The 23,769-nt window shown below is 41.8% G+C and overlaps 1 protein-coding gene across 1 annotated transcript; it reads left to right on the top strand.

Moving 5' to 3' along the window:
- Positions 1–36: 36 nt before the first annotated feature.
- Positions 37–23,665, top strand: supt5h (SPT5 homolog, DSIF elongation factor subunit). The gene is made up of 30 exons (XM_018687134.2): positions 37–143; positions 434–539; positions 669–825; positions 933–1,001; positions 4,174–4,185; positions 4,283–4,352; positions 5,691–5,759; positions 6,959–7,024; positions 7,131–7,161; positions 7,244–7,312; positions 8,623–8,874; positions 9,987–10,076; positions 10,168–10,238; positions 10,931–11,036; positions 11,150–11,240; positions 11,327–11,463; positions 11,556–11,711; positions 13,453–13,599; positions 13,972–14,118; positions 14,798–14,923; positions 15,201–15,285; positions 16,857–16,964; positions 17,055–17,157; positions 17,751–17,878; positions 17,984–18,089; positions 18,170–18,328; positions 18,651–18,819; positions 21,278–21,475; positions 22,485–22,580; positions 23,102–23,665. Exons 1-30 carry the CDS (start codon positions 37–39, stop codon positions 23,240–23,242), a joined length of 3,372 nt encoding a protein of 1,123 aa, XP_018542650.1. The 3' UTR covers positions 23,243–23,665.
- The last annotated feature ends 104 nt before the right edge of the window (positions 23,666–23,769 follow it).

A 23,769-nucleotide genomic window follows, 5' to 3' on the forward strand; every position in this document is an offset into this window, starting at 1 on the left:
GTGCTGTAAATCAATAGTCTTTTATCTGTAACTGGTATGTCATTTGGAAAACGAGGGCAGAGTGAGACCTCTTACTGTCTTAACCACCAACTCCCAAATCTCGCGAGAAAGTTGCGCAGTTTTCGGAAGTCTCGCGGCCGACAGTACGTGAGAGGCATTGGAGGAACCAAAATAAGCTGATATTTAATTTTATTTTTCAACTAAGAAGAAATAAATCGCTGTGGCAGTCAAAGACAGGTAAGTAACAGCCACTGGGCTCATTGGCTACGATTTGATCGAAGCCGTTTTGGAGATATATGGAACGTTACATCCCTGCTAACTACATTAGCATGCTTTGCTAGGCCGGGGCTGCTAGCTTAACGTTAACTTCTCGGGGTGCGTTTAATTCAAACTCAAAGTCTGAGGTGGTTTTGTTTTATTTGCGCTGCTGCAGTTTTTCCAGAGATACGAAATGTCTGACAGCGAAGGACAGCGACTTCTCCGACAACCAGAGCGAGCGCAGCAGCGACGGAGAGGCCGAGGAGGTGGAGGAGAATGAGGTATGCTAACCGCTAGCTAGGTGTGCTAACCGCTCAGTGGACGCATGTAAACACTGTGGGTCAGTGAAGCGGGACCCGAAGACGACTGGAGACTTTCTGATAACTCTCTCTCTCCTCCCCCGTCTTCAGGAGGAGACCGGTAGCCCCGTGGGCAGCGACAAGGTAGCCGATGAGGAGGGGGAGGACCTGGAGGATGAAGAGGAGTATGATGAAGAGGAGGAGGAGGACGATGATGACCGTCCCAGGAAGAAGCCGAGACACGGAGGGTTCATCCTGGATGAAGCCGGTACGAACAGACGACTCACCTTTTCCCCCAAACACCTGTTGCCTCCCAGAGACAACAGTATGAGCTTTAACGCTTCTTGTTTTTGTGTTTCTCTCCTCTCTGTTTAGACGTGGATGACGAGTATGAGGATGAGGAGGATCAGTGGGAGGAAGGAGCAGAAGATATTCTGGAAAAAGGTGAGAAACTCAAACTGCTCACACATCTGCGTTAACACTGCTTAGACAAACAGCCTTGGAATGAGCTCTTTGGAAATCAAACACAAAACTAAACTTTCCACTTTCTTAGGAACAAGTTAGGTTTGTATACACACAGATCCTGTTTCCAGATGGTGCAGACCTCATCCTACAGACCTGATTCATGGGAAAAAGTAGACATTTAAAAGGTTATTTCAACACTTTAAAGATTCAAGACTTCAATTATCTCTGTGTGCAGGACAGAACAATCGAAAAATGTTTCTCTCTCTCTTACTAAAATAAAGAGAAATAAAATGAAATATACAAACTATAAGAAAGTATACAAAATATGTAACAAACCTCTATACAACAGAGGAGGTAGTGCAGTATGGTAGCAGCTTGTTGTAAGGCTCTGACTGAAACCCCAGACATAAACACTCATGATGAAAAGACTTAGTCGATATTCTGCCATGTTTTGATAAATGTATTACACAATCAACAAGTTATCACACAAACAACGAGGTCAGAATGATTTTATCTTTTCTTGAGAACGAGATTCAGACTCATTAAATCAAACTGTGGATAAATCTGCATCACAACACAAAGATAACACAACTTAATCAGCAGATCAGATATAGTCGCCTGTAAGGGGAGAAAATGTTTCTAAACAGCTGAAGCATTCTTGCAAACGCTGAACGTGATTTGTAGTTAATGAGCCAAAACATGAAAAACATGTTCCTCCAGACTGTTCACACTCTGATTGGTCCATCCATTACATTACACCTCTGACCTCTGATTTGGCTGAAGTTTCATTTCAGAGGTCACACTGTTTGATTACACATGAATGCAACATTTTGGCTCATTAATTTCAACTGGCCTTTATTAAAAACAGCAGAGCACAGTGTTTCACTATAATCATGAAGTGATTTCTTTCAGTGTGTGTTTACTGGAGGATGTTCGCAGCAGACATGTTGAAACAAATGAAGCTTTAAGAAATGTAGAAGATAAAACTCTGCAAGAAAACAGACTTTCTTTGTCCTAAACCGTTTTGGATAAAAGTGTGTGCATCTTATAAGTTTAGAGTCACTGATAAGAGGAAAAATCAGACTCATGTGTCCTGTGTCTGTTTCTGACTCTTAGTACAGTATAACTCAACTACATTAAATAGATGATTTTTGTTTGTATAAAGGTCCTGAACTTGTTTTAGGAAGTGACTGAATTTGTGCTGTCCTCAGCGCAGAGTTTGTTGTTGACATATTAACCTAGCATAGCTTCAGTTAGCGACGTACTCTGAGCATCGGTGTTGTCTGACTGAACTCTCTCTGTCTTATTGGTGTTCCTCTCTGTCATGCATGTCCTCTTCAGTTAACGGTAATTCTCCTCCAGATACTCTTCCTGCTCTGACATTTTTCCATTTATATCCATGTGTATCTGAAGCAAATGGAAATATCGGTTTCATCCATTTGATCAAAAATCCATGTCCCAGACTGTATTAACCCTCCACCACCTCATCTCAGCACAGCTGTACTTGTGAGTGTGTAGCTTAACAGGAGGAAGCACAGAGGGCAAATCCATTATTGGCTTCTTGAACGGCAGCAGCTCGACACATGGTTATCGTCCATTTTGACAGTTAATTGGCAATTACAGATATAAATGAAGTTACAATGCTACACACAGAACACTTTAATGATTTACTACAATTCCTACTGAGATTTTAGCACAAAAACTCAACTCATTAACATGTCAAGTGTAGTTCTGCACCCAGAGGTTTGACGTTAAGCAGGAGAGTTGTTCAGATTATTTCAGCCTCTCAGTATTAATCTGGATAATGTGGTAAGTAATTCCACCTTAAGAGAACCAAGTGTGATCATTTGCCTGACCCTGCTACCTGGTAGAAGACCGTCATGTTTCCTTTTTATTTTATTTTTTTGACTAACGAATGTGGTTGAAGCTTTTCATGTGGCACATGTTAATGCATAGCCTCACTTTAAGTGGATGTACAGTAGAAACAAAACAGAAACGTCCTGAACGAACACACACTGATCATGAGGAAACGTTGAAAAACAAAAAGTAGCTCGAGCTAAATGAACCAGTTTTCTAAAACCTACAATCCAGTTACAAATAACATTTTCTTTTATGATTAACAATCATTTTTAGATTTTTTGTGCTGATATTTGGCCATAAAAGTGTCTGCACTGCACTGAAACCTCTTATTTATTCAGGCCTAGACTGCACTCTTTATATTACTATATTTACAAAGATAGACCCAGCAGTTCCACCGTGAGCAGCACTAGGCGACAGTGGAGAGGAAAAACCTGAGCAGGATCGTGAGAGCAGCAGGAGGTTTGTCATCACAGATCAGACTCTACAGAGGCAGAAGAGGAGAGATGAAAAAGTTCAAAGCTACAGGAGACACCGATTATTTATTTCTAATTTATTTATGTAAGTTTACAACTTTGTGTTTTCTCACAGAAATGAGTAGATGCAGCTGATAAATGCTGTTAACTGCATTAAACTTACTTATTTTGCATTCATCAAGTTTGTTTTCACAAGTTTAGTTTTTTTAAATAAATGATATCAGTGTTATTTGTCAGCCATCTGAGGCCCACTAGTTATTTTCATTATAAATCAGTCTGAAAGTTAACATGTCAGGAAAAAGTGGGAAATTCCTGCTGCTGTTTCCAGAGAATAAACAATCGTTCGATTTTATCAAAACAGTTCCTGATGCAATTTTCTGTCGGTCGACTGATTGATCTGCGTCTTTGTGTTTTGTTTCTACTTTACCGTCTCCTTGAACCACATTGAACCCGTCACTGGCCTCATGCTTCTCTGTGCCGTACAGTCTCCATTAATCTGTTGTGTTTTTTTTCTCCCATCATGCTTTGTGTTGCTGCTGCCTGACTCTGCTCCTGTGTGCACTGGCCTGATGACAATGTCTGTTGGCTTCTGTCTTCACCTCCTCCTCCTCCTCCTCTTTTCTTTTCATGTCTCCTGCTGCGTCTCTTTAATCCTCGTTTCTCTCCTCCTCCCTCCATCTCGACCTGACCTCCCCTCCTCTCGTCCTCTCTCCTCGTCCTTTTATTCCCTCCTTTTCCTCGCTGCCTCTCTCTGTTGTCTGTATTTCTGTTCTCCTTCCTCTCCCTGTCTTCTCTCTCTCGTGGTCGTCCCTGAGCAGAGGAGGCTGAAGGTAAGTCTGTTTTTCCCTCCAACAGCCACAATCATTCAGTTTCACCAACTTTGCTCATGTTAAACATTAATACAACATCCTTCCTGTTTTCCTTCAGTGTCCAACATCGACCATGTGGTTCTGGACGAGGATCACTCTGGATCCAGGAGGCTGCAGAACCTCTGGAGGTAACAGATGTTTCAACATCTGTCTTCATACGTCTCCAGTCAGTGAGGCTTTTAGAACAGACCGAAAATGAAAGTCAGGAACTCAAACTGCAGAGTTTGAGTACAGAAACATTTTCAGGAAAATAAAGAAAGCAGGTCCTAATTTTAGTTCCTGTCCCTTGAAAAGTTCCTGTTCCAGAGATGGAACTAGAGTTTGCGCTAGGCTATTTTTGACGGCCATTTTGTCTGTTCATACTCAAGAATTCCAGCCATGTAGAACAACTACCTGACATGTTTTAAATAGCCATTACTCGGCCGATATTTAAACAACAATAAAGTAAAACATTATGATAGGATTCGTACAGAAATAGACCTTTTTTTCAGCAGAAACATCGCTTTTTATCTCAACCAGACTTCAGTCACAAAATCAGCAGTTTTACCTAGCAGAACAGAGGAGCTGCTGCCTTCACCTGTTAGTCTGTTTGTGTTATTGTGTGGGACTTTTACTTCAGTAACGTATCTGAATACTTTTTCCACCACTGAAAGTCACACAAACACACTAAGAGATGGAGGCAGTGGTATTCCAGCAGCTCCTCTGTTCTGCTCAGTAAAATTCCTGTTTTTGTCTATGGAGTCTGGTAGTGGTTGCTGGGTACACTGTACACTGATTCCAAAGATTTTTTTCCCCTATTTTGTTCCATAATGCTGTAGTTATCCTTTCAGTTGTTAACATATTTTCTAAGTTACAAAACAGAGTATTTATTTGTGATATTTCCACTGGACAACAAAGCATTAACCAGCTAAAATAAACTGGGGATAAGACTTATAGCATTTCACAGATGTTTTGCTGCCGACAACTTTATTTCAAAAGTTGTATGTTTCCTCCTGCTGCTCAAATTCACACAAATAACTTCAGCTTCAAGCTCTTGAGCTCAGTGTCTCAGTGGTTTTATCATTATTGGATATTATCCAGCTGTTAACAAACACCTGCAACACAGGCATAAACACTCATAAACACTTAGTTGCAGACTAAGTAAACATTTCACACACGTTAAGCTCCTGTTGGACCAGTCAGTCCGTGTGTTTTTCCTCCACTTGCACATTTTCAGTTTGCGCACACAACAAAAACTTGAATGGAAATGTTAGAAATTAAAACAAGAAGTCAAAATATTTCCCATAGTCCTCTGAGGTGTAAAGACCTTTAACACCGGGGGGGCATTTTATTCAGCAGAGAAACACAAAACTTGGTTTTCCATTGTCGTTCTCAAGTTGGACAGAAGCAGCTTTCTTGAGTTTATTTATTCTGTGTGTCCTTGGCTTGGGTCCTTGGCTGACTGTGTGTGTTTTTGTGTGTTACAGAGACTCCAGAGAGGAGGCGCTGGGTGAATACTACATGAGGAAGTATGCCAAGTCTTCAGCAGGAGAGCAGTGAGTATCTTCATCACAGAATTGCCAAAAAAGGCTCGTTTTAGCTCCTGGAGCACAATACTGAGCTGCCAGATGGTTCTTTTTCCTGTCTAAGTGGTGTGATACAGACAGAGATCATAGCCTCTTTATATTTTGTGATATTTAATGTTTTTACATCCCTGTTTTAATTCCCTAATTCATTCCAGTTTGTTTGTCTTTGCCATTTTTTAAATCGCTGCCACCAAACAAACTCAAAACTTTACTGCAGTTCCTTCTCAGAGAGGCTGTTAATAGGAACCTTTTACAGGAAGGTTTGAAGTTTATTAATCGTTGCTTAGCAATGATCAAATCAGTGGGGAAAAAGAAGCGTCTGGGAGTCATTACAAAGGCACTCAGCAGCCATTTGGCTCCATTTTAACAGTCTGAGCTCATGAAGCAAGTGAATTTATGTTGTGTGCAAATCCACTTTTGTTAGTTTAGAAAAGGTTGCAGTGCCAGGAGCATGTTTCAGAAGGATCGCATTTAGTCTTTTAATTAATTATGGGTGTGATCATCAGAGTCCCATCTTCCAATTCCCTTAAAAAGCCAGCTGATCACTCGTGCTGCTGCTGGTGTGTTCAAGTTCATTACCATCAGCACATGTGTTCCAGTCCTGTAAAGTGTTTTCATTTATGTCCAATAAACATCAATGACTCATGTCAATGTTATGCAACACACAACATGCCTTTCTAATTTTAACCTGTTTGTGCTGTTTTGCAGCTTAAAATAACACTGGCATTAGGATTGCAAATTTTTTTGTGGCAATTAACAGGAATTTTGTAAAATTGCTGGTTAACCTATAACAGGGAGATTAGAATGTGTTTTACAGCAGCCTGCCTGTCAGTAAATCAGAAATGCTAAATGTAAGCTAGCTAACAGTGTTTCATTGACAGTTTTAGAGGCTAGATATCATGGTTCTATCTCTGCAGTGATTCCCAATAATTCTCATGGAAAGTTTCCAACTTGGAATATTTCAGCTTAACTTCCCGTGGAATGTTTCTGGAAATTTTAAACTGTCTGTAACAGCTGCTGTTACAGATGTGGAACTCATTTGTCTGCACCAGCCAACAGTGATTTTATTACCCTTTCTGTACTGAATTAGAAAGGATTAACTCACAGTGTAAATTCACAGACTCTAAATGTGTCCATCTGTCTCGTTTTTCTTCTTCTTTGGTATGCAGTTACTCCGGAGGGTCCGAGGAGCTGTCTGATGACATCACCCAGCAGCAGCTACTTCCTGGTGTCAAGTATGTAAAACGCTCGTCCACCAATCAGCATCGAGACGCCTGCAGACATCAGACAGCTGTAGGTTGTTGTGTAGCTTTAATGCTGATATTTCTTTGTTGTCATCAGGGATCCCAACCTGTGGACGGTTAAATGCAAGGTGTGTATTCACTCACACACATGTTGTTTTAAGTAGAAAACACACACAGACACACATTTCCTGACGTGTCCTGTCTCCTCAGATTGGAGAGGAGAGGGCAACGGCCATCGCGTTGATGAGGAAGTTCATCGCCTACCAGTTCACCGACACGGTAAGAAGCTGTTCTGTGTTTTATCAGCAAGTTCGAATCCTGAGTTTCGTTATTTCTCACCTAAACATCTGTTTACAATAAGGTGTGGATTCGTAAGAAGAAAAACGAAAGTTTCTTTGTGCATGTTGTGTCGTCCGGGGAGAGGGTGGAGGAGTAGGAGGCCAGCTAACTTGACAACACTCAACAACCTGCATTTCATCGTGAATCTTTCACCTCATAAATTTAATCAGACAATTAATCTTTTGTCAGTTCACTCTGTTATCAACTTTGCTTTCTTTTTCTCTTGTTTTAGTAGCTGCATATTTTCCATCTCCTCCTGCTTCACTTCATCAAAAACAGGAAGGAACCATCTTTCATCTAAAAAACTTTGATTTCAGCCAAGAAGATATGGGTAGAGGGAGATGGAAAACAGCTTAAGACTGCATTCAGCTCATAACAGGATAAAAGGAATAATAAAATAAACTCTCATTACAACTTGGAAGGGTTAGTGCATTGCTCCAGTTTGGACCAAAGGTTCAGCCAAATAAATGATGCCAAGTCGATTGAATTGAAATTAATTTAGTTTCCATTTAACGAAATCAAATGATTCCTAGGAGACGATAGCTTTCCAGTCGCTTTAGCTGCAGTTTGTTGAGATTTCTGTTGTTACTTTGGCAACCGGGGGCTACCATAGCTGTCAAAAATTCTCCCTTTACAGCAGTAATAGTAATTCAATTAATCGCAAATTTGCACTGTAATATCCACTGAAGCATAATAACTTCTAGCATTTCTACCGAACAGCAGTTTAGGTTAGGTTGTAGTTACATTTCTATGGAGCTGGGACAGTGACATTAAAAATTTGACACTAAAAATAAGATTAAGAATAAGAAGCATTTTATTCTAACAGCCAATCACACGGCACCATTAACCTGACACACCTGTTTTCTGACCGACCGGTTGTAAAAACATCTGTGGATAAGTGAGAAACATGAGAGGAACCGACGAGAGGCTCGAAAGTGAGAGTGAAAAACTCACATTTGGAGCCCAGATTAAGACGTTCTGAAAAATTAACAAAGATTGAAACACAACAAATCTTTTCAATCACTAACATTTAAAATTAAAGATAAAATCCTTTGACGATTAGTGAGTTAAGACTTTAGGACAGTTGTTGACAGTTGTTTCTGTTACAGGTTAATTTTTCAGTGAAAGTTTATTTACTTCAGCGTCAGATAACATCATCCTGGAGGGTGTTGAGGTGTTGGAACGTTCCTGCTTTCATATTCATGATTCATTATCAACATTGTTGTAACTGTACCTTCTCCACCCAACAGCCACTGCAGATCAAGTCCGTGGTCGCCCCGGATCACGTCAAAGGTTACATCTACGTGGAGTCGTACAAGCAGACACATGTGAAGGCGGCCATCGAGGGCATCGGCAACCTGAGGATGGGCTTCTGGAACCAGCAGATGGTTCCCATCAAGGAGATGACGGACGTCCTCAAGGTCGTCAAAGAGGTCACGAACCTGAAGCCCAAGTCCTGGGTCAGGCTGAAGAGAGGCCTGTACAAGGACGACATTGCTCAGGTACCGACTGAGGACACAAAGAAACTGTCAAAGCACTACTCGTAAGGGAGATTAAAACTCAATGTACTGGTACTTTGACTCTATTAACATTTAAAGAACTGTCTAAATCTAGCATTGCAAGATACAAGCAAGTAACTGATATTTTTCAGCGCAACCTGGGCTATTTTGAGTTGTTGTTATGTTGCTATAATCCCTCATGACATAGTAAATGGTAGACAACAGAATTTGAATTTATGAGCTTTTTTTAAAAAAAAAAAGTACCAATGTTTGTAGTCTTTATCCATGTAGTCCAAGGCTTCAAGTACTACACTTCTATGACACAAAACTGTTCCAGATATGGTCATCGCTATCTCAAAAACTGCCATATCCAAAAAACTCCCTTGGGAACCGCCAAGATACAGGTTTCCCACAGGTCTCTTCCCGCAATACCAATTCATGGGAAAACTGTATCTTGGCAGCCTTCCTTTGCAAGTGTCATTTTTATTCCACACACTACATTTTTCTCGCATCACTTACTGATGCATCACTTACAGACACATTATTTTATCTTTGAAGTGTGAGTTCATGTTGCGCTAGATTTCTAAAAGCTAAGAGCACAGCATGGCACTTCTCCATTTTGTGACTCTCATTTATCTCTTGATCAGCTCTTTGCTTGCGGTTCAACAACACAGCTTATGATTGGTCTATGTAGTCAATATGGTTGCCATGAATTTGATGCGGCCACAGTTGTTTTGATTGTTGATAATGGATTAATAAGGACACAAATAACAGATTTGTCATTTCATTTTTTCCTGGAAATACCGAAAAATAACACCAGTTTCCATGATGGTTTACGAAGCCCCTGCAAGGGTTATAATTGCAATACCTTGTTGTAAAGGCAAAACAGAGTGCAGCAAGGTAGATTTTAAAGTAAGTCCCTACACAAATCAGTTAAAGAAATACTTATGAAAGTATCAGATGAGTACTTTTAAACAGGAGAAACTTTTTTTTTTTTTGGTGAATTGACTTGAGTGAAGATTATTTGGTCAAAAATAAACTTGTACACTCAACGGTTTGTTAGTGACAGAAATCAGCTCTTTGTCGCCTGTTGTATTGTTTTCTTCGCTCTCCAGGTCGACTACGTGGAGCCGAGTCAAAACACCATCTCCCTGAAGATGATCCCTCGAATAGACCTGGACCGCATCAAGGCCAAGATGAGTCTGGTAGGACTAACACTCGTGAACTCACTTTTTCTCTGCCTGATGCAGCGTGATTTATAGTTAGCTCACACGTCTGTGTTTGTGTTATCTGTAGAAAGACTGGTTCGCTAAGAGGAAGAAGTTCAAGAGACCTGCTCAGAGACTGTTTGATGCTGAAAAGATCAGGTACACACACACACATCAGCGTCTATAAAAGGGATACAAATCACACTAATGTAGACAAAATAAAACTAATGAAGGACCCTGATAAAACTGAGCATTCAGTTACACAACTCAAACCTGTAACTGATTAAAATTCGACTGTTGGGTCAACCACCACTTCTCCACTGGGTCAAAACAGCAACAATTTGGGGATGGGAAGAAGTGGTCCAGTGAGTAGGGATGGGTGGTTGGTTGAGGGGCAGCGATTCCTCCAGTCTGGAAGCCAAAATACCCTTGGGTGAGATACTGAACTCCAAACCACCCCAGATTTAACACAATCACTTCCATTCATCATCAGATTGATGTATTGATACACCCCTAGCATTAACAGTCTGACCGTGGGGAAGAATTCACAATACACAGCCCAGAGAATGTTGCAGGAAACAGCAAGCATGCTAATTATCGCGCTCCCAACCTGACGCACCTTCTTCGGGTCTTGGAGAATTCTGTTTGGTCTCTAGCCGTTGACCTGGAGACAATCCTTGACCTGAAGGTCCTGCACCCTTTCCAGACCAGGCTCTGGTGCACAACATGTCTTCAACTGATCCTTTCAAAAATATGTTCCTGAGATATTTTGCGATATCCTCCAAAGAAGTTCATGAGAATCAGGGGTTGCCTGCTATGTAAAGGACTAACGATGATGATTTGATTGACAGGTCCCTGGGTGGGGAGGTCAGCCATGATGGAGACTTCATGATCTTTGAGGGGAACCGTTACAGCCGCAAAGGATTCCTGTTTAAGAGCTTTGCCATGTCTGCTGTGGTGAGGAGGACGTTTCAGTTTCTAATGACACATTTGGATCCAGCTCATCTTTTGTGAGATGTCAGCTGAACAATTAAACATTTGCCTTTTACTTATTCCTCTCTTTCTGACAGATCACAGATGGAGTGAAGCCCACGCTGTCAGAGCTGGAGAAGTTTGAGGACCAGCCTGAAGGAATTGACCTGGAGGTGGTCACAGAGTCAGGTACGCTGTCTCTTTTCAGTGAAAGGTTTAATTTTATTCAAAAATGTCTGGCGACTGAAACATAATTTGTGTGCGTTTACGTACAGGTAAGGAGCGTGAACACAATCTGCAGGCCGGTGACAATGTGGAGGTGTGCGAGGGCGAGTTGATCAACCTGCAGGGAAAAATCCTCAGTGTGGACGGCAACAAGATCACCATCATGCCCAAACACGAAGACCTGAAGGTATGCACAAACTCGTACCCCCAGAGGTTGACTGTTTAAAACTACCAATCGAGTTTTCCTCATATTATTCCTGCTGTGTGGTTTTAATCAAGGACCCCCTGGAGTTCCCGGCTCACGAGTTAAGAAAATACTTCCGGATGGGCGACCACGTGAAGGTGATCGCTGGGCGATACGAAGGAGACACTGGCCTCATCGTCAGAGTGGAGGAGAACTTTGTCATCCTCTTCTCCGACCTCACCATGCACGAGGTACCCGCTCTTTTAACAATACTGTGGTTAAAAGTAGTCAAACCAACTCAGCATTAACCCAACTTATTAATCTAGAACTAGATCCTCGCATACTCCAGGTCACTGGTCCTTAAATTCTTGTTATGGAAAATACTTAGTTGTTGTTTGCTATTGGAAAAAAACAGAAAAACCCAGAAAACACTGTTACACTGTACAGCTTGATGCTGGAGTTTAAAGAGGTACTGTGGGAGGGGTGGGTGTTTCCAGTACTCTCAGGGGGTCACTTAAGTCAAGTTTCTCTGAGTGTGGTTGGTTTTTTGTTCATTTGTTTTCTGTTATGAAACAACACTATTGGCAACAATAGCTGATTCCCTGGAACTATTTGCTCTTAATTCAGCCAAGGATGTTTGTAAAGCATGCTGCACCTCCTGCGTGGAAGCTATTACCTGAAGTCAGATTTGATCTGAAAATTTACTGCATTCACTGGGAAAAAAGACTCTTCCAACAGGTTATTTGATGTGTCATGTCAACTGAATTTCCAGGAAAATAGTATATCTTTATGATGTAAAAGAACCTAAATCAGACAAGTATTTTGCCTTTAAACTAGCTCCAGTTCTCCAGTCCAGCTCAGTTTCTCAGGTTCTTGGCAGGTAGGTTGTTCCAGCATTGTCTAGAAGTTGCCACAGCTCCTCTGTGGATCAGCTGTCTTCTCCTCTGAAGATAATTCTAGGTTTGGTCAGGTCAGAGTCAGGCTGTGTTGTTGTTGACCTGCGATCTTACTGCGTTTGTTTTTATCAACTTTTATGAACAATAAAAGAGAACCATGTTATGTCTGTCCTAGCTAACTTTAGCTTAATACACCAGTGACCAAAACAGCATCACAACGTAACAAACATCAGATAAACGTCAGCATAGTACAACTAAACAACATTGTGCATCAGTAACTGACAGTACGTTATTTGATACAGCAGGCGAGCTGAGTCTTCAGCCATGGTGGCTTAGCATTTAGCATCTTAACAGGGCTCCCCCTTGTGGCAATTCAAAATAAATCAATACAGGACTGTATGCTAGCTAGGCGGCTTTTTAAGTGTCACTCTTGAGGATATTAATGATTTTCCCGACGATGGAAATTCACTACGATCAACTTATTGTGAGTTTTTTTATCACTATGGGCGATAAAATGATATATCGACCCATCCCTACTGTCAACTTCTCCTGTACTTCGTCTCATTGAACAGATTTAGATGTACTGAGTATGTCTGAAGCTGCTATGTTCTTCACTTTTAAGTCCCTTTGGGTAAAAACATGGCGTAATAGAGTTTAAAACAACACAATCTGCAGTGTCATGAACAGAACAGAAGATTAAATGATTTATTTGACGAAAATTCTGGGGAATCCCAAATCAAAACCAAATGCAGCAGATCCTGCCTTTAATAACTGAGCTCAGAAGAGATTGGTTGGATTGAAATGGAGATATTTCTTAATACTACAATATGTCTGTCTTATTGAACAGTACAGAATATTCATCTCATGGCAGTGTGTATAAAATCTGAATAAAGCTGAAATGAAACAACAGGTGGAGAAGAAAAGAAACAGATGTTTAATTAACTTCACAGATCTCATCCTGTGAAGACATTTGGCTTGAAAAATAAATAATACATAGCTTTTATCACCGAACAAAAGCTGTTCCCTGAAACAAATTACAAGACGGTAGGAAAGATTTGATCGCTAATTGAACTGCTCTTTGTTTGTGTGTTCACAGTTGAAGGTGTTGCCTAGAGACCTGCAGCTCTGCTCGGAGACGGCGTCCGGTGTTGACGCAGGAGGCCAGCACGAGTGGGGGGAGCTGGTTCAGCTGGACCCACAGACCGTCGGAGTCATCGTCCGACTGGAGAGAGAGACCTTCCAGGTAATAGTCTGACCCCAGGGGTGGATGGAAACGACAGCACGATCAGCAGATCTAAACATGAACCTACAGTCACTTTTAGCCACGGTGAGGTCACATTTAGATAGAGAAGGGTCTTTTTTAGCTACAGGAAGGTTCATTTTAGCCAGAGGACAGTCACTTTTAGCCAGAGAAGGGTTAGTTAAGCCACACAACAATCAGTTTTAGCCAGAGAACAGTAGGGTTTAGCCACAGGAGGATTCCTTTTTAGCCATAGGTCAGTAAATTTAGCCACAGGACAGTTACTTTTAGCGGAAAAGGATCCTTATTTTTAGCCTTAGAGTAGAAACTAATTTATAAGATTCCATTAAGTGAGCTGCGTCTGTGTCCTCTCAGGTGCTGAACATGCACGGGAAGGTGCTGACGGTACGTCACCAGGCGGTGAACCGCAGGAAGGACAACCGTTTCGCTGTAGCACTGGACTCCGAGCAGAACAACATCCACGTCAAGGACATTGTGAAGGTCATCGATGGGCCGCACTCTGTAAGGACAGAGCTTATTCATCTGCCTCTGCTGTGTGTTTACGTCTTTATCAAGTACTTCCTGCTTGAATGAGAGTCCTGCTGAATGTTTAAAATGTTTACCTTTGGGACTTCACAATGGTTTGCTTTGACAGTTAAGAGCCATTTTATTTTAGTCCTTTGTCTACGCTGAAGAGCATTGTTGACTGAATCATTCTGTGGTATTTATAATCAGTGATTCGTGCCTTTCTGGAGTCAAACTGTCAAACAGGATGCTTCATGAACTCCTGGGTGTCCAGACAGAAACCTTCCTCAAAAATTATACAGTCAAGCTTGCAAGGAGTTCACAGGGGAGACTTGCATTCTTTGGGGTTTGCAAATGAGATTAGTTCAAATTGCGATTTCAGTTAAAATTCTATAAATCGTTCAGCTCTAGTCCCGGATGAGTATTGACTCTCTGTGCCACTACATCAACTGACTTTTGTTGACAACTGGGCTAAATTCCCGCTACATCAAGATTACCACACCAGTCACGAAACACCAAAACCAACACTGACACCTACTGGCAGAAACGTGTATTGCCTTACAGTTAGTCAAGGTAAAGCAGCTTAGTTCTCCCTGTTTACGAGTGACACAAAGTGATTTAAACGACACTAATCATTGCAGTTAAACATTGTGTGTGTGTGTTTTTCTCCCTGCAGGGCCGAGAAGGTGAAATCCGACACCTGTTCAGAGGCTTCGCCTTCCTTCACTGCAAAAAGCTGGTGGAGAACGGAGGCATGTTCGTCTGCAAGACCAGACACCTGGTGTTAGCTGGAGGATCCAAGGTAAGTTGTGTTTTAATATAGTGTGTAATGTGTCTGGTAGTAATCACACAAAACTGCAGCTGTTAGGAGAGGGCCCTCACACAACTGCAGCCTAAACATCTGCAGCTATAAATCTCTGTAGATATGCAGCTTGTTGTTTCAGCAGCAGAGATAATAAGCATTTGATGAGGCCTTAAGTATAAAAACATGTTGAACATTTTTATGTAGGAAGTGAGCATTTACTGAGCCAGTAACTCTCAAAATGCCAAAAATTAAGCTTTGTGTTTTGCTGTTTCAGCCCAGAGATGTGACCAACTTCACGGTGGGAGGGTTTGCTCCAATGAGCCCCCGCATCAGCAGCCCTATGCACCATGGTGGAGGAGGTGGGTGTCAAGACAAGAGCCAGTTTGGCCTTGTTGCTATGTTGGAAAGTGTTATTCCCAATCCCATGGCTAACAGAGACAGTAGAATAAAGGAGGTTCAGAGGAAAATCATAATGGTGGCAGTTCGGCTGCTTTTCTGGCTCTTCCTGCTGTAGAAGAGCCTGAGCTTTAAACTCTTTGGTGTGAGGTTCTTCCTTCTGTTTATGCCCATTTTTTAAAACTGAGACATTCATGGTTCCCAGAGGATGCGTTCTGTTCACTTTGTTTCACAAATTTATTGCTGCAAAACATAAAAATGACATTCCAGCCTCAGTTGTACTTTGTGTTTAGTGCCAATTAGCAGATGATACCATGCTAACACGCTTAACTAATATGATGGGCATGCTAAGTATTAGCATACCATCAGCCTGGTTCCTCCACAAAAAGCCAGTGGGATTTTTTCATAGTGTTTTGGATTATTCCAGAAAATAAACAGTGAGCAGCTAAAGTTTCTGATCCTTCAGGTTTAGTTGATCAGATCATCTTCACAGATGAACACCACTGTTCTGATGTTTGAAGCTAAATCCAACTCCAGAAGTAAGAAGCTAATGTTAGGCTATAAACCAACTACACCACGGTCACATGACGTCAACGTCTCCACCACTAAGCTTCCAACTGGTCATTTCATTTAGCTCTGAGCTCTTCTACAAAAGCCTTTCTTCTTAGAAAGTTAGTGAGAGTTTGAAAGAGCGTGAGTAGAAACACAACGAGGCTGTAAAGGTGGACTGGTGAGTAGATGGGTTTTCATGTTAACGTCCCCGACAACCTCTGTAGTCTCATTTAGAACCAAAAACCCACTGACTGGGATGAGGGAACAAGAAGTGCTAACATCCCAACTTACTTCCTGGTTTTACAACTCATTCCTACACTTCTCAAATTTAGATGGATTGCTTGCTTCCTATAGAAGCACAGCAGCTGTTTGTAGCTCATTTCTATGCTTACTCGGTCTTTGACCCCTTTCTCACCACCTGCTTGACATCAATTAGCTCCAGCTGAACTTGGAAAATAAAACAACTCCGTTTGTAAATCATAGATAGGAGGACATCGCCAAATCTCCAATTAGCAGGGTTGGTAGAGTGTGGATACGATGCTTATGCTGGGTTAAGACAACATGTGCGCAAAGATCCTGTAATCTTTGAGCTGTCTGGGAAATTTACAGGCATATGTCTACAAAAAACTGATAGCGCTGAAAAAACTTTGGCCAACAGACAAAATGTTAATCTGTTGTCCTGAGTTGTTATTTTTATCTTTAAAAGTTGACAGATGGTATAAAATATGACTCAAGCCCAAAGCTTTATTTGTTTTACATGGCAGCTAAAGTTAAGTTCCATTTCATGTTTCTGCCAAGAGGTTGAAGAAGCGATGGATTATTTACATCTGATGTCTCAATATTTGTCTTTCAAAATGCATGGTAATAGTTTCATAAATCAGGCAGCAGATGCTGGTGGGAGCTGGTCAGTAATCATCAGACAGTTCAGACCCATAGCTATGTTGATCTTTAATGAGATAATGCTGCTGTGTGTTGCGTTCAGGTGCTCAGCAGAGAGGAGGAGGTGGAGGAGGGATGGGGCGTGGCAGAGGACGACGAGACAACGAGCTGATTGGTCAGACGGTCCGCATCTCCCAGGGTCCCTACAAAGGTAAGACTCGAGAGTGAAGACTCAACATTATCGGTGTCAGATTTCAGATTTAGGAAAGTGACAGTGACGGCAACTGCCTCCATTTCCCAGGGTACATCGGTGTGGTGAAGGATGCGACGGAGTCCACAGCCAGAGTGGAGCTGCACTCCACCTGTCAGACCATCTCTGTGGACAGACAGCGCTTAACCACCACGTATGTACTAATGCTTTTACTCAGGGCTGGGTGATGCAGCAAAAATTGATTGATTCATATTGATATTTATCTGGATATATAACTTCAAGATGGAAAAGTATCCTGACAACGACTGAAGCCTAAAGAAACCAGTGGACTCTAAACTCAGCACTAAAAATTAACTTGTGTAATAACTTAACAAAAACCTGTGACAACTATGATCATAGATTTCTGATAGGACCTTCTATGTAGAGGTGAAAACTAGTCAGTCTGCAATTTTTGAGAAGTTTTTCCTGTCTAGGGAGTTCGTACCTACAGTCCAGCACTTTCATTTCCATTGTGCTCAGGGGCTCATGCTTCTTTTCAGGCTGTGGATGCAAAAGACAACACGATAGATGTTAGTTTTGGTTCAGCCCTGTTAGCTGTTAGCACTGATAGGACTCGGTGTGGACGGACAAACAGCATCTTCATCCTCTCTTTGTGGTCGTTGGGATGATACCTTTTCAGATGATTGTAAAGAATTGTTTTGTTTCCATCTTTGTTGGTACCGACATGTTTTTTTTTTTTTAATCTATCAGTCTCTAACCTTACACTGATCTCCCCTCGATCTCCAGGGGAGCTAAGAGACCTGGAGGAACAACCTCTGCCTATGGACGTACGCCCATGTACGGCTCCCAGACTCCCATGTACGGCACCGGCTCCAGAACGCCGATGTACGGCTCTCAGACGCCGCTGCACGACGGTAGGACGCCTTTTTGTTTCTGTCTTCCTGTTTGAATCCACGGCTGAGACTGAAGGTGTTGCTCATCCCTCACCACCCTGGTCCTGTCTTTTGTCCCCCCAACAGGAAGCCGTACGCCTCATTACGGCTCTCAGACCCCGCTGCATGATGGGAGCAGGACGCCAGGTCAGAGCGGCGCCTGGGACCCTAACAACCCCAACACACCGTCGAGGTAAGACCCAATATTCATGTGTGTTTACTTCAACAAAGAGAGTTCGGATTTATTAATTTTTTTTTTTCTCCTCTCTCCAGAAATGACGAAGAGTATGACTTTGGCTATGACGACGAGCCCTCCCCGTCCCCTCAGGGCTATGGAGGAACGCCCAACCCTCAGACCCCAGGTTACCCAGAAGTCCCTTCGCCGCAGGTCAACCCTCAGTACAACCCTCAGACACCTGGCACGCCTGCTATGTAAGTATTCGTCAGATTCTGTCCTTTTTTGGCTTAAAAACCCTCAAATTTCAACATGTTCAGAATCTGCCTGTTGCATCAGCTCCTGGCACACAAACGCAAACAATTTTGTCCACTGTCTCACAAAGTTGGACTGTTTAGATTCTGATGGATTGATATGTTGAATGACCTTAAATCCCCTGTCCTCACTGTGCAAGAAATGTTTCCTTTTTCGCAGAGAAAAGAGATTAAACTCGAGTAACCTGGAGGCTCGTTTCACCACCAGAAGATGTCCCAGTGTTTTAAAACTCAGCCTCATCTGTCTGTGTTTCTGTGTTGGCAGGTATAACACAGAGCAGTATTCCCCCTACGCAGCCCCGTCCCCTCAGGGCTCCTATCAGCCTAGTCCCAGTCCTCAGAGCTACCACCAAGTGGCGCCATCGCCGGTCGGCTACCAGAACACGCACTCGCCAGCTAGCTACCATCCGACGCCCTCCCCCATGGCTTATCAGGTAGGAGATGTGGACCATATCAACTGTGATTGGTCGGTTTGTACACGTCTTTTCATGGGAATAAACTGTAAATTGGGGTAATGTATCCAAACGTAAATATAAACAAATATAAAGTCAGTGAAATGGTGTTAGCTAGCTTACGTTTAGCAGCTAGCTACTGTAAATGGATGTAGATGTATTCTGTTGCTGGTTAAACTTTAATTGCGCAGCTCAAATATATCAAGCCCAGTATTCTGATCCAAACTGACTTGAAGAATTTTTGAAATTAGAATTTTTGAATTTACTCCCAAAAATGCATCGTGAAAAGTAGCGATATGTACCATCATGCATTGTGTTCACGACACCAGAGGACGAAAAATGGCCGGGAGGAGAGTCAGAGTGACCGCAAGGCAAGTTTTTTGTACGGGAACATTTCAACAACAAGGAAATTCAAAGTGTTTTTTTATATAAAACTTGACAGAGTGTAAAAGAAACACATAAACGGACAAGCACAATTAAATATAGTTAATAAGGAGTTAGAAAATAAAAATAGACAGTAAGACAAAGAAAATATGAGTAAAAGTCAGAATGCAGAGAAAGAAATTTATCATAAGCTTAAAATTTGATCTGCTTCTCTGTTTTATTTATAGAGTAAATGATCTGATATAGATCTGAGGTGCAGTTTTCTTGTCTTCCTACAGCCTCTGACAGTGAATTGGATTTCTGTTCAGATGGATGTGTGTAGGCAGCTCACTCTCCCAGAGGCCATTAATTAGCTGACTGAGATACTAGGTGGATTCTTCTCTGACTCTCATCCCTCCCACACAATTATTTTCTCCATTAGTTAACATCTTTTACAGCTCATCATCGATGACAGGTGATATTCTCGGTTGTTTCCTCCCAGACGCCGTGAACTCGTTCTCAGTCATCATGAATTTATTCCCTGTTACAGCAGCTTCACAAACTCCTCCTGACTGGAAAACACTTGTTAGCCTAGAGTTAATCAGCCTTAAAAGTGTTTGGTTTGTTCGGTTTAAATAAAAATAATTGAAAAAATATTACAGCTATGTATATGTGCAAAATGGCTCTATGGCACATGTGTCAAACTCAAGGCCCCCGGGCCACATCCGGCCCGGCGTGCAATTATATCCGGCCGCGAGATCATTTTATATTATTATCATTAATGGCCCGGCGCTATGAAGCACTGATAACACAATAAACTACCGATCCCATAATGCAGCGCTTCAGTTGCCTTGCCGAACGTTTCCCGCGTCAACCAAGTGCGCACTTTGCTGATTAACTGAGCGCACTGCGCTTTGGTGACTTTGAAGCACAGAAAAAGAATTTCGAGTTGCTTCGCAACCCATTTGCCGTGGAAACTGCACCTGTGCAGATTCAGATGGAGCGGTTTGAGCTGCAGTGTAATGGGACACTGCAGGGCCCGCACAGTTTATTCACTCCATTCCCACAGCAATGCCCCAGCAACAAAACAGCACACACTGATAAGCACCTGCAGTCCATCCTGAGAATCTCCACAACACAGGATCTCACACCAAACATAAAAGAACTTGTTGCCAAAAAAGATGCCAAGCATCCAGCTCTAATAAAATGACATAAAAGCAAAGAAATTCAAATGTTTTGATTTGTTATTTTAACCGTTTACTTAAAGCACAAGCACTGTCACAATTTTTATTTATTTTGTCAGGTGTTTTTTGCAGCATGTTCATATTTCTAACTTGTATAATTTTGACAGGATATATTTTCATGGAGAGCAAAATATTTTAAGTTATTTAAAGTTTAAGTTTATTTATTCTGGAATAATATTCCTGTCTGTTTTTATTCATATTTATGTTCAGAACATTTAGTTTTAGTGTGATCAATAAATGTTTATCCTGTTCGGCCCCCGACCTGAACTGTGTTTTGAATTTTGGCCCCCGTGCAACTGAGTTTGACACCCCTGTCCTAGGTGGACGAACCTTGGTAGGCTTATGTAACATGCAGAGACGTGCAAAAAACTCTCTTGACGTCACAGCCTAAAACTTACAGGAAGTTGGCCATTTTGACTTTAAAATGCAAATTTTTTGCCTTTTACACGCATCATATTTGATCGAACTCCTCCTACAGATTTTATCATATCGATCTTAATCTCAGTCAGGATACTCTTAAGACATTGTGATTGCAAGTTTGAGTCTCGCCGTGAAACAGGAAGTTGTGTTTAAGTTGCTGTAACTCAGCCATACTCTGTCCAATCTGCCCCAGATTTCACAGGTTTGATAATGGTCCAGGCTTGAACACATCCACGTGTCAATATTAAAATATAGTTATAGCGCCACCGACTGGCAACAGGAACAACAGGTTGGGCTGCAGAAGCTGTTTTTATATTTTGAAATAATCTGTTAAACCAGTTGAACAGTTAAAAGCACATGTGGAGAATTACTTTTGAATCACTTCTAACCGTGATCCTGTGCTGTCTCCACAGGCCAGTCCCAGCCCCAGTCCTGTGGGCTACAGCCCCATGACGCCCGGAGCGCCCTCTCCTGGAGGCTACAACCCCCACACCCCGGGCTCCAACATCGAGCAGGGCAGCAGCGACTGGGTGACCACCGACATCCTGGTCCGGGTCAAGGACTCCTTCATGGACCTGATGGGACAGACCGGCGTCATCAGGAGCATCACGGTAACAAAATCGCACAGCAAGCGGCGTCTCGGTAAAACTTAGCACAAACGTTCGCTTGGATTCGAGGATGAAGCGAGGCAGATGTTGGTCGTCATAGGTCAAGGGTCAAAGGTCATATATCCTCAGAGATGATGGCGAATGTTTTCTCTGGTTTTTAATCGTGTTTACCAAGTTTATTTCTAAACATTATTTATTTATTTATTCCACATTTAACGCTCTTTCTTGAGACTTTAATTCGTACATGAATTAATTTTTTTGAGCCGCTGTTTAGCCAGTGCTTACGGAAAATCCTGAAGGAAACAGGTTCTGCATGAGTTGGGTCCCAGTCGCCTTTTATCAGTCAGATGCCAGTGTTTTTGTCGCATGAAGTGAAACCAGATGAGTCGGAGAATCTGAAACGTGGTTCCTTTCAAACGATCTGCCAACTGAAAGTCACCCGGTCATCATTTACACCTCTCACAAAGACTGTTGTGTATCCTTGGCTGCAGCTTAGCAGCTGTCGTGTCAAAATATCCTCCACAAGCCAAAAGCTGGAGAAAATCCAAGTCTTTCTGAGATGTAATATCAGAGGGGAAAATTAAGCTTCTGTCATTATTATTATTATTATTATTATTATCATTATTATTATTGTCTGTATGTTTTTATTGGAGAGATTTCGGTGGATTTAGGCTGACGTGTCGAGGCCACACTGTTGCTACAGTTGTGCCACGGTTATGAAACATCCTATTTCCCATGAAGTTTCCATCTGGTCCTGCTTCAGTCGATTATAGGTTTTTTTTTTGTTTTTTTTCCTTCAATAAAAAGGAAATATTTCAAATTTACCAATGAATTTTACTCCGATATCCAGCCAGGAAACTTTAAAAATATCAAGTATTTGAACAGAGTTTGGTGCGTTTGTTAAAGCTGCAGCACTTCCTACTCCAGAAGAAGATCATGGGTAATAATGAACACTGTTTGGTGCATTGATGATAAAATACACTGGTAACATAATATTTCTGTGTTTTTACAGGGGGGGATGTGTTCAGTGTTCATGCAGGAGTCAGAGAAGGTGGTCAGTATCAGCAGCGATCACCTGGAGCCTGTCACTCCCACCAAAAACAACAAGGTGACTGCTGCTAACTGGATGTTTTCTCCTCTGAACTGTTGAGAAATCACAAATTACAGCCAGACTTTATTATTTTTTCTTCCTCTTTTCACGTGTTTTCAGCCCTCAGATTCCACCTTCATGGTTTATCAATGGTGAAATCTGCTTCCCAGAGGAGGAGATTTCTGAGTTACTGGTGTTTCTGAGACAAATATAGATAATTATTTATTTAATCATTTTTTAAATATGATATGATCATATCATGATTAAAAGAAGTAATCAGATACTTTACATAAGTAAAAGTACCACGCAATAATGCAAAGAAAGTAACAGATGGAGGCAGTGGTATTCCAGTAGCTGCTCGGTAAAATCTGTGTTTTTGTCAATGGAGTCTGGTAGAGATATATAGTGATGTTTCTGGTTAAACAAAAAGGAGCTTACACTCTAATAAAAATTTGACATGGACAATTTAATGTGCATGACATGTATAAGATTCTACATCCTTCCAAACATGTTGTTAAACTGGTGTTTTCCTGCTCCAGGTGAAGGTGATTCTGGGAGAGGACCGCGAGGCGACGGGGATCCTGCTGAGCATCGACGGAGACGATGGCATCGTCCGCATGGAGCTGGACGACCAGCTGAAGATCCTCAACCTGAGGTTCCTGGGACGCCTCGAGCACTAAAGAAAGATGGACACAGAGATGGAGGGAGGGAAAACGTGCACGACGCAGAATCTCAAAACACAAACGTGCAGCGAGGTGGGAGTACTGACTGCAGGCGGACATGTTGGGAATTTTTATTACTTTTTGCGAAGGGCCAACAACCTCTCACACAGAAGATTAGATCCAGAGATGAGAAATCATGTTTTTTGTTACTTTGCCGCCTCTCTCTCTCTCTCTCTCTTTCTCTCTTTCTCCTCCTGTTGTTTTTATTTTTTTAATTTTTCGTTAGCTTCGCTGTATTCTTACTAGTGGGTCTGCGTTTGTTTTTAGTGCTTTCTCAATGTTTCTGTCAGTACTTTTTGTTTTTCTGGATGCAGGAGGGTTTCAAGAAAAAAGAAAAATAACTAAATGTAACATGTCAATAAAATGTGAACCAGTTCATAAGTTTGTCGGCATGTGCATTTTTAGCCACGTGGCTATGGAGGAGGTGACGTCCGCCCAAGGTGAAATCTCAGTCTCTATCAGTACCAGACTCCATTGACAAAAAC

This window comes from Lates calcarifer, linkage group LG21 (assembly GCF_001640805.2).
Source record: "Lates calcarifer isolate ASB-BC8 linkage group LG21, TLL_Latcal_v3, whole genome shotgun sequence".
Classification (NCBI taxonomy): Eukaryota; Metazoa; Chordata; class Actinopteri; family Centropomidae; genus Lates; species Lates calcarifer.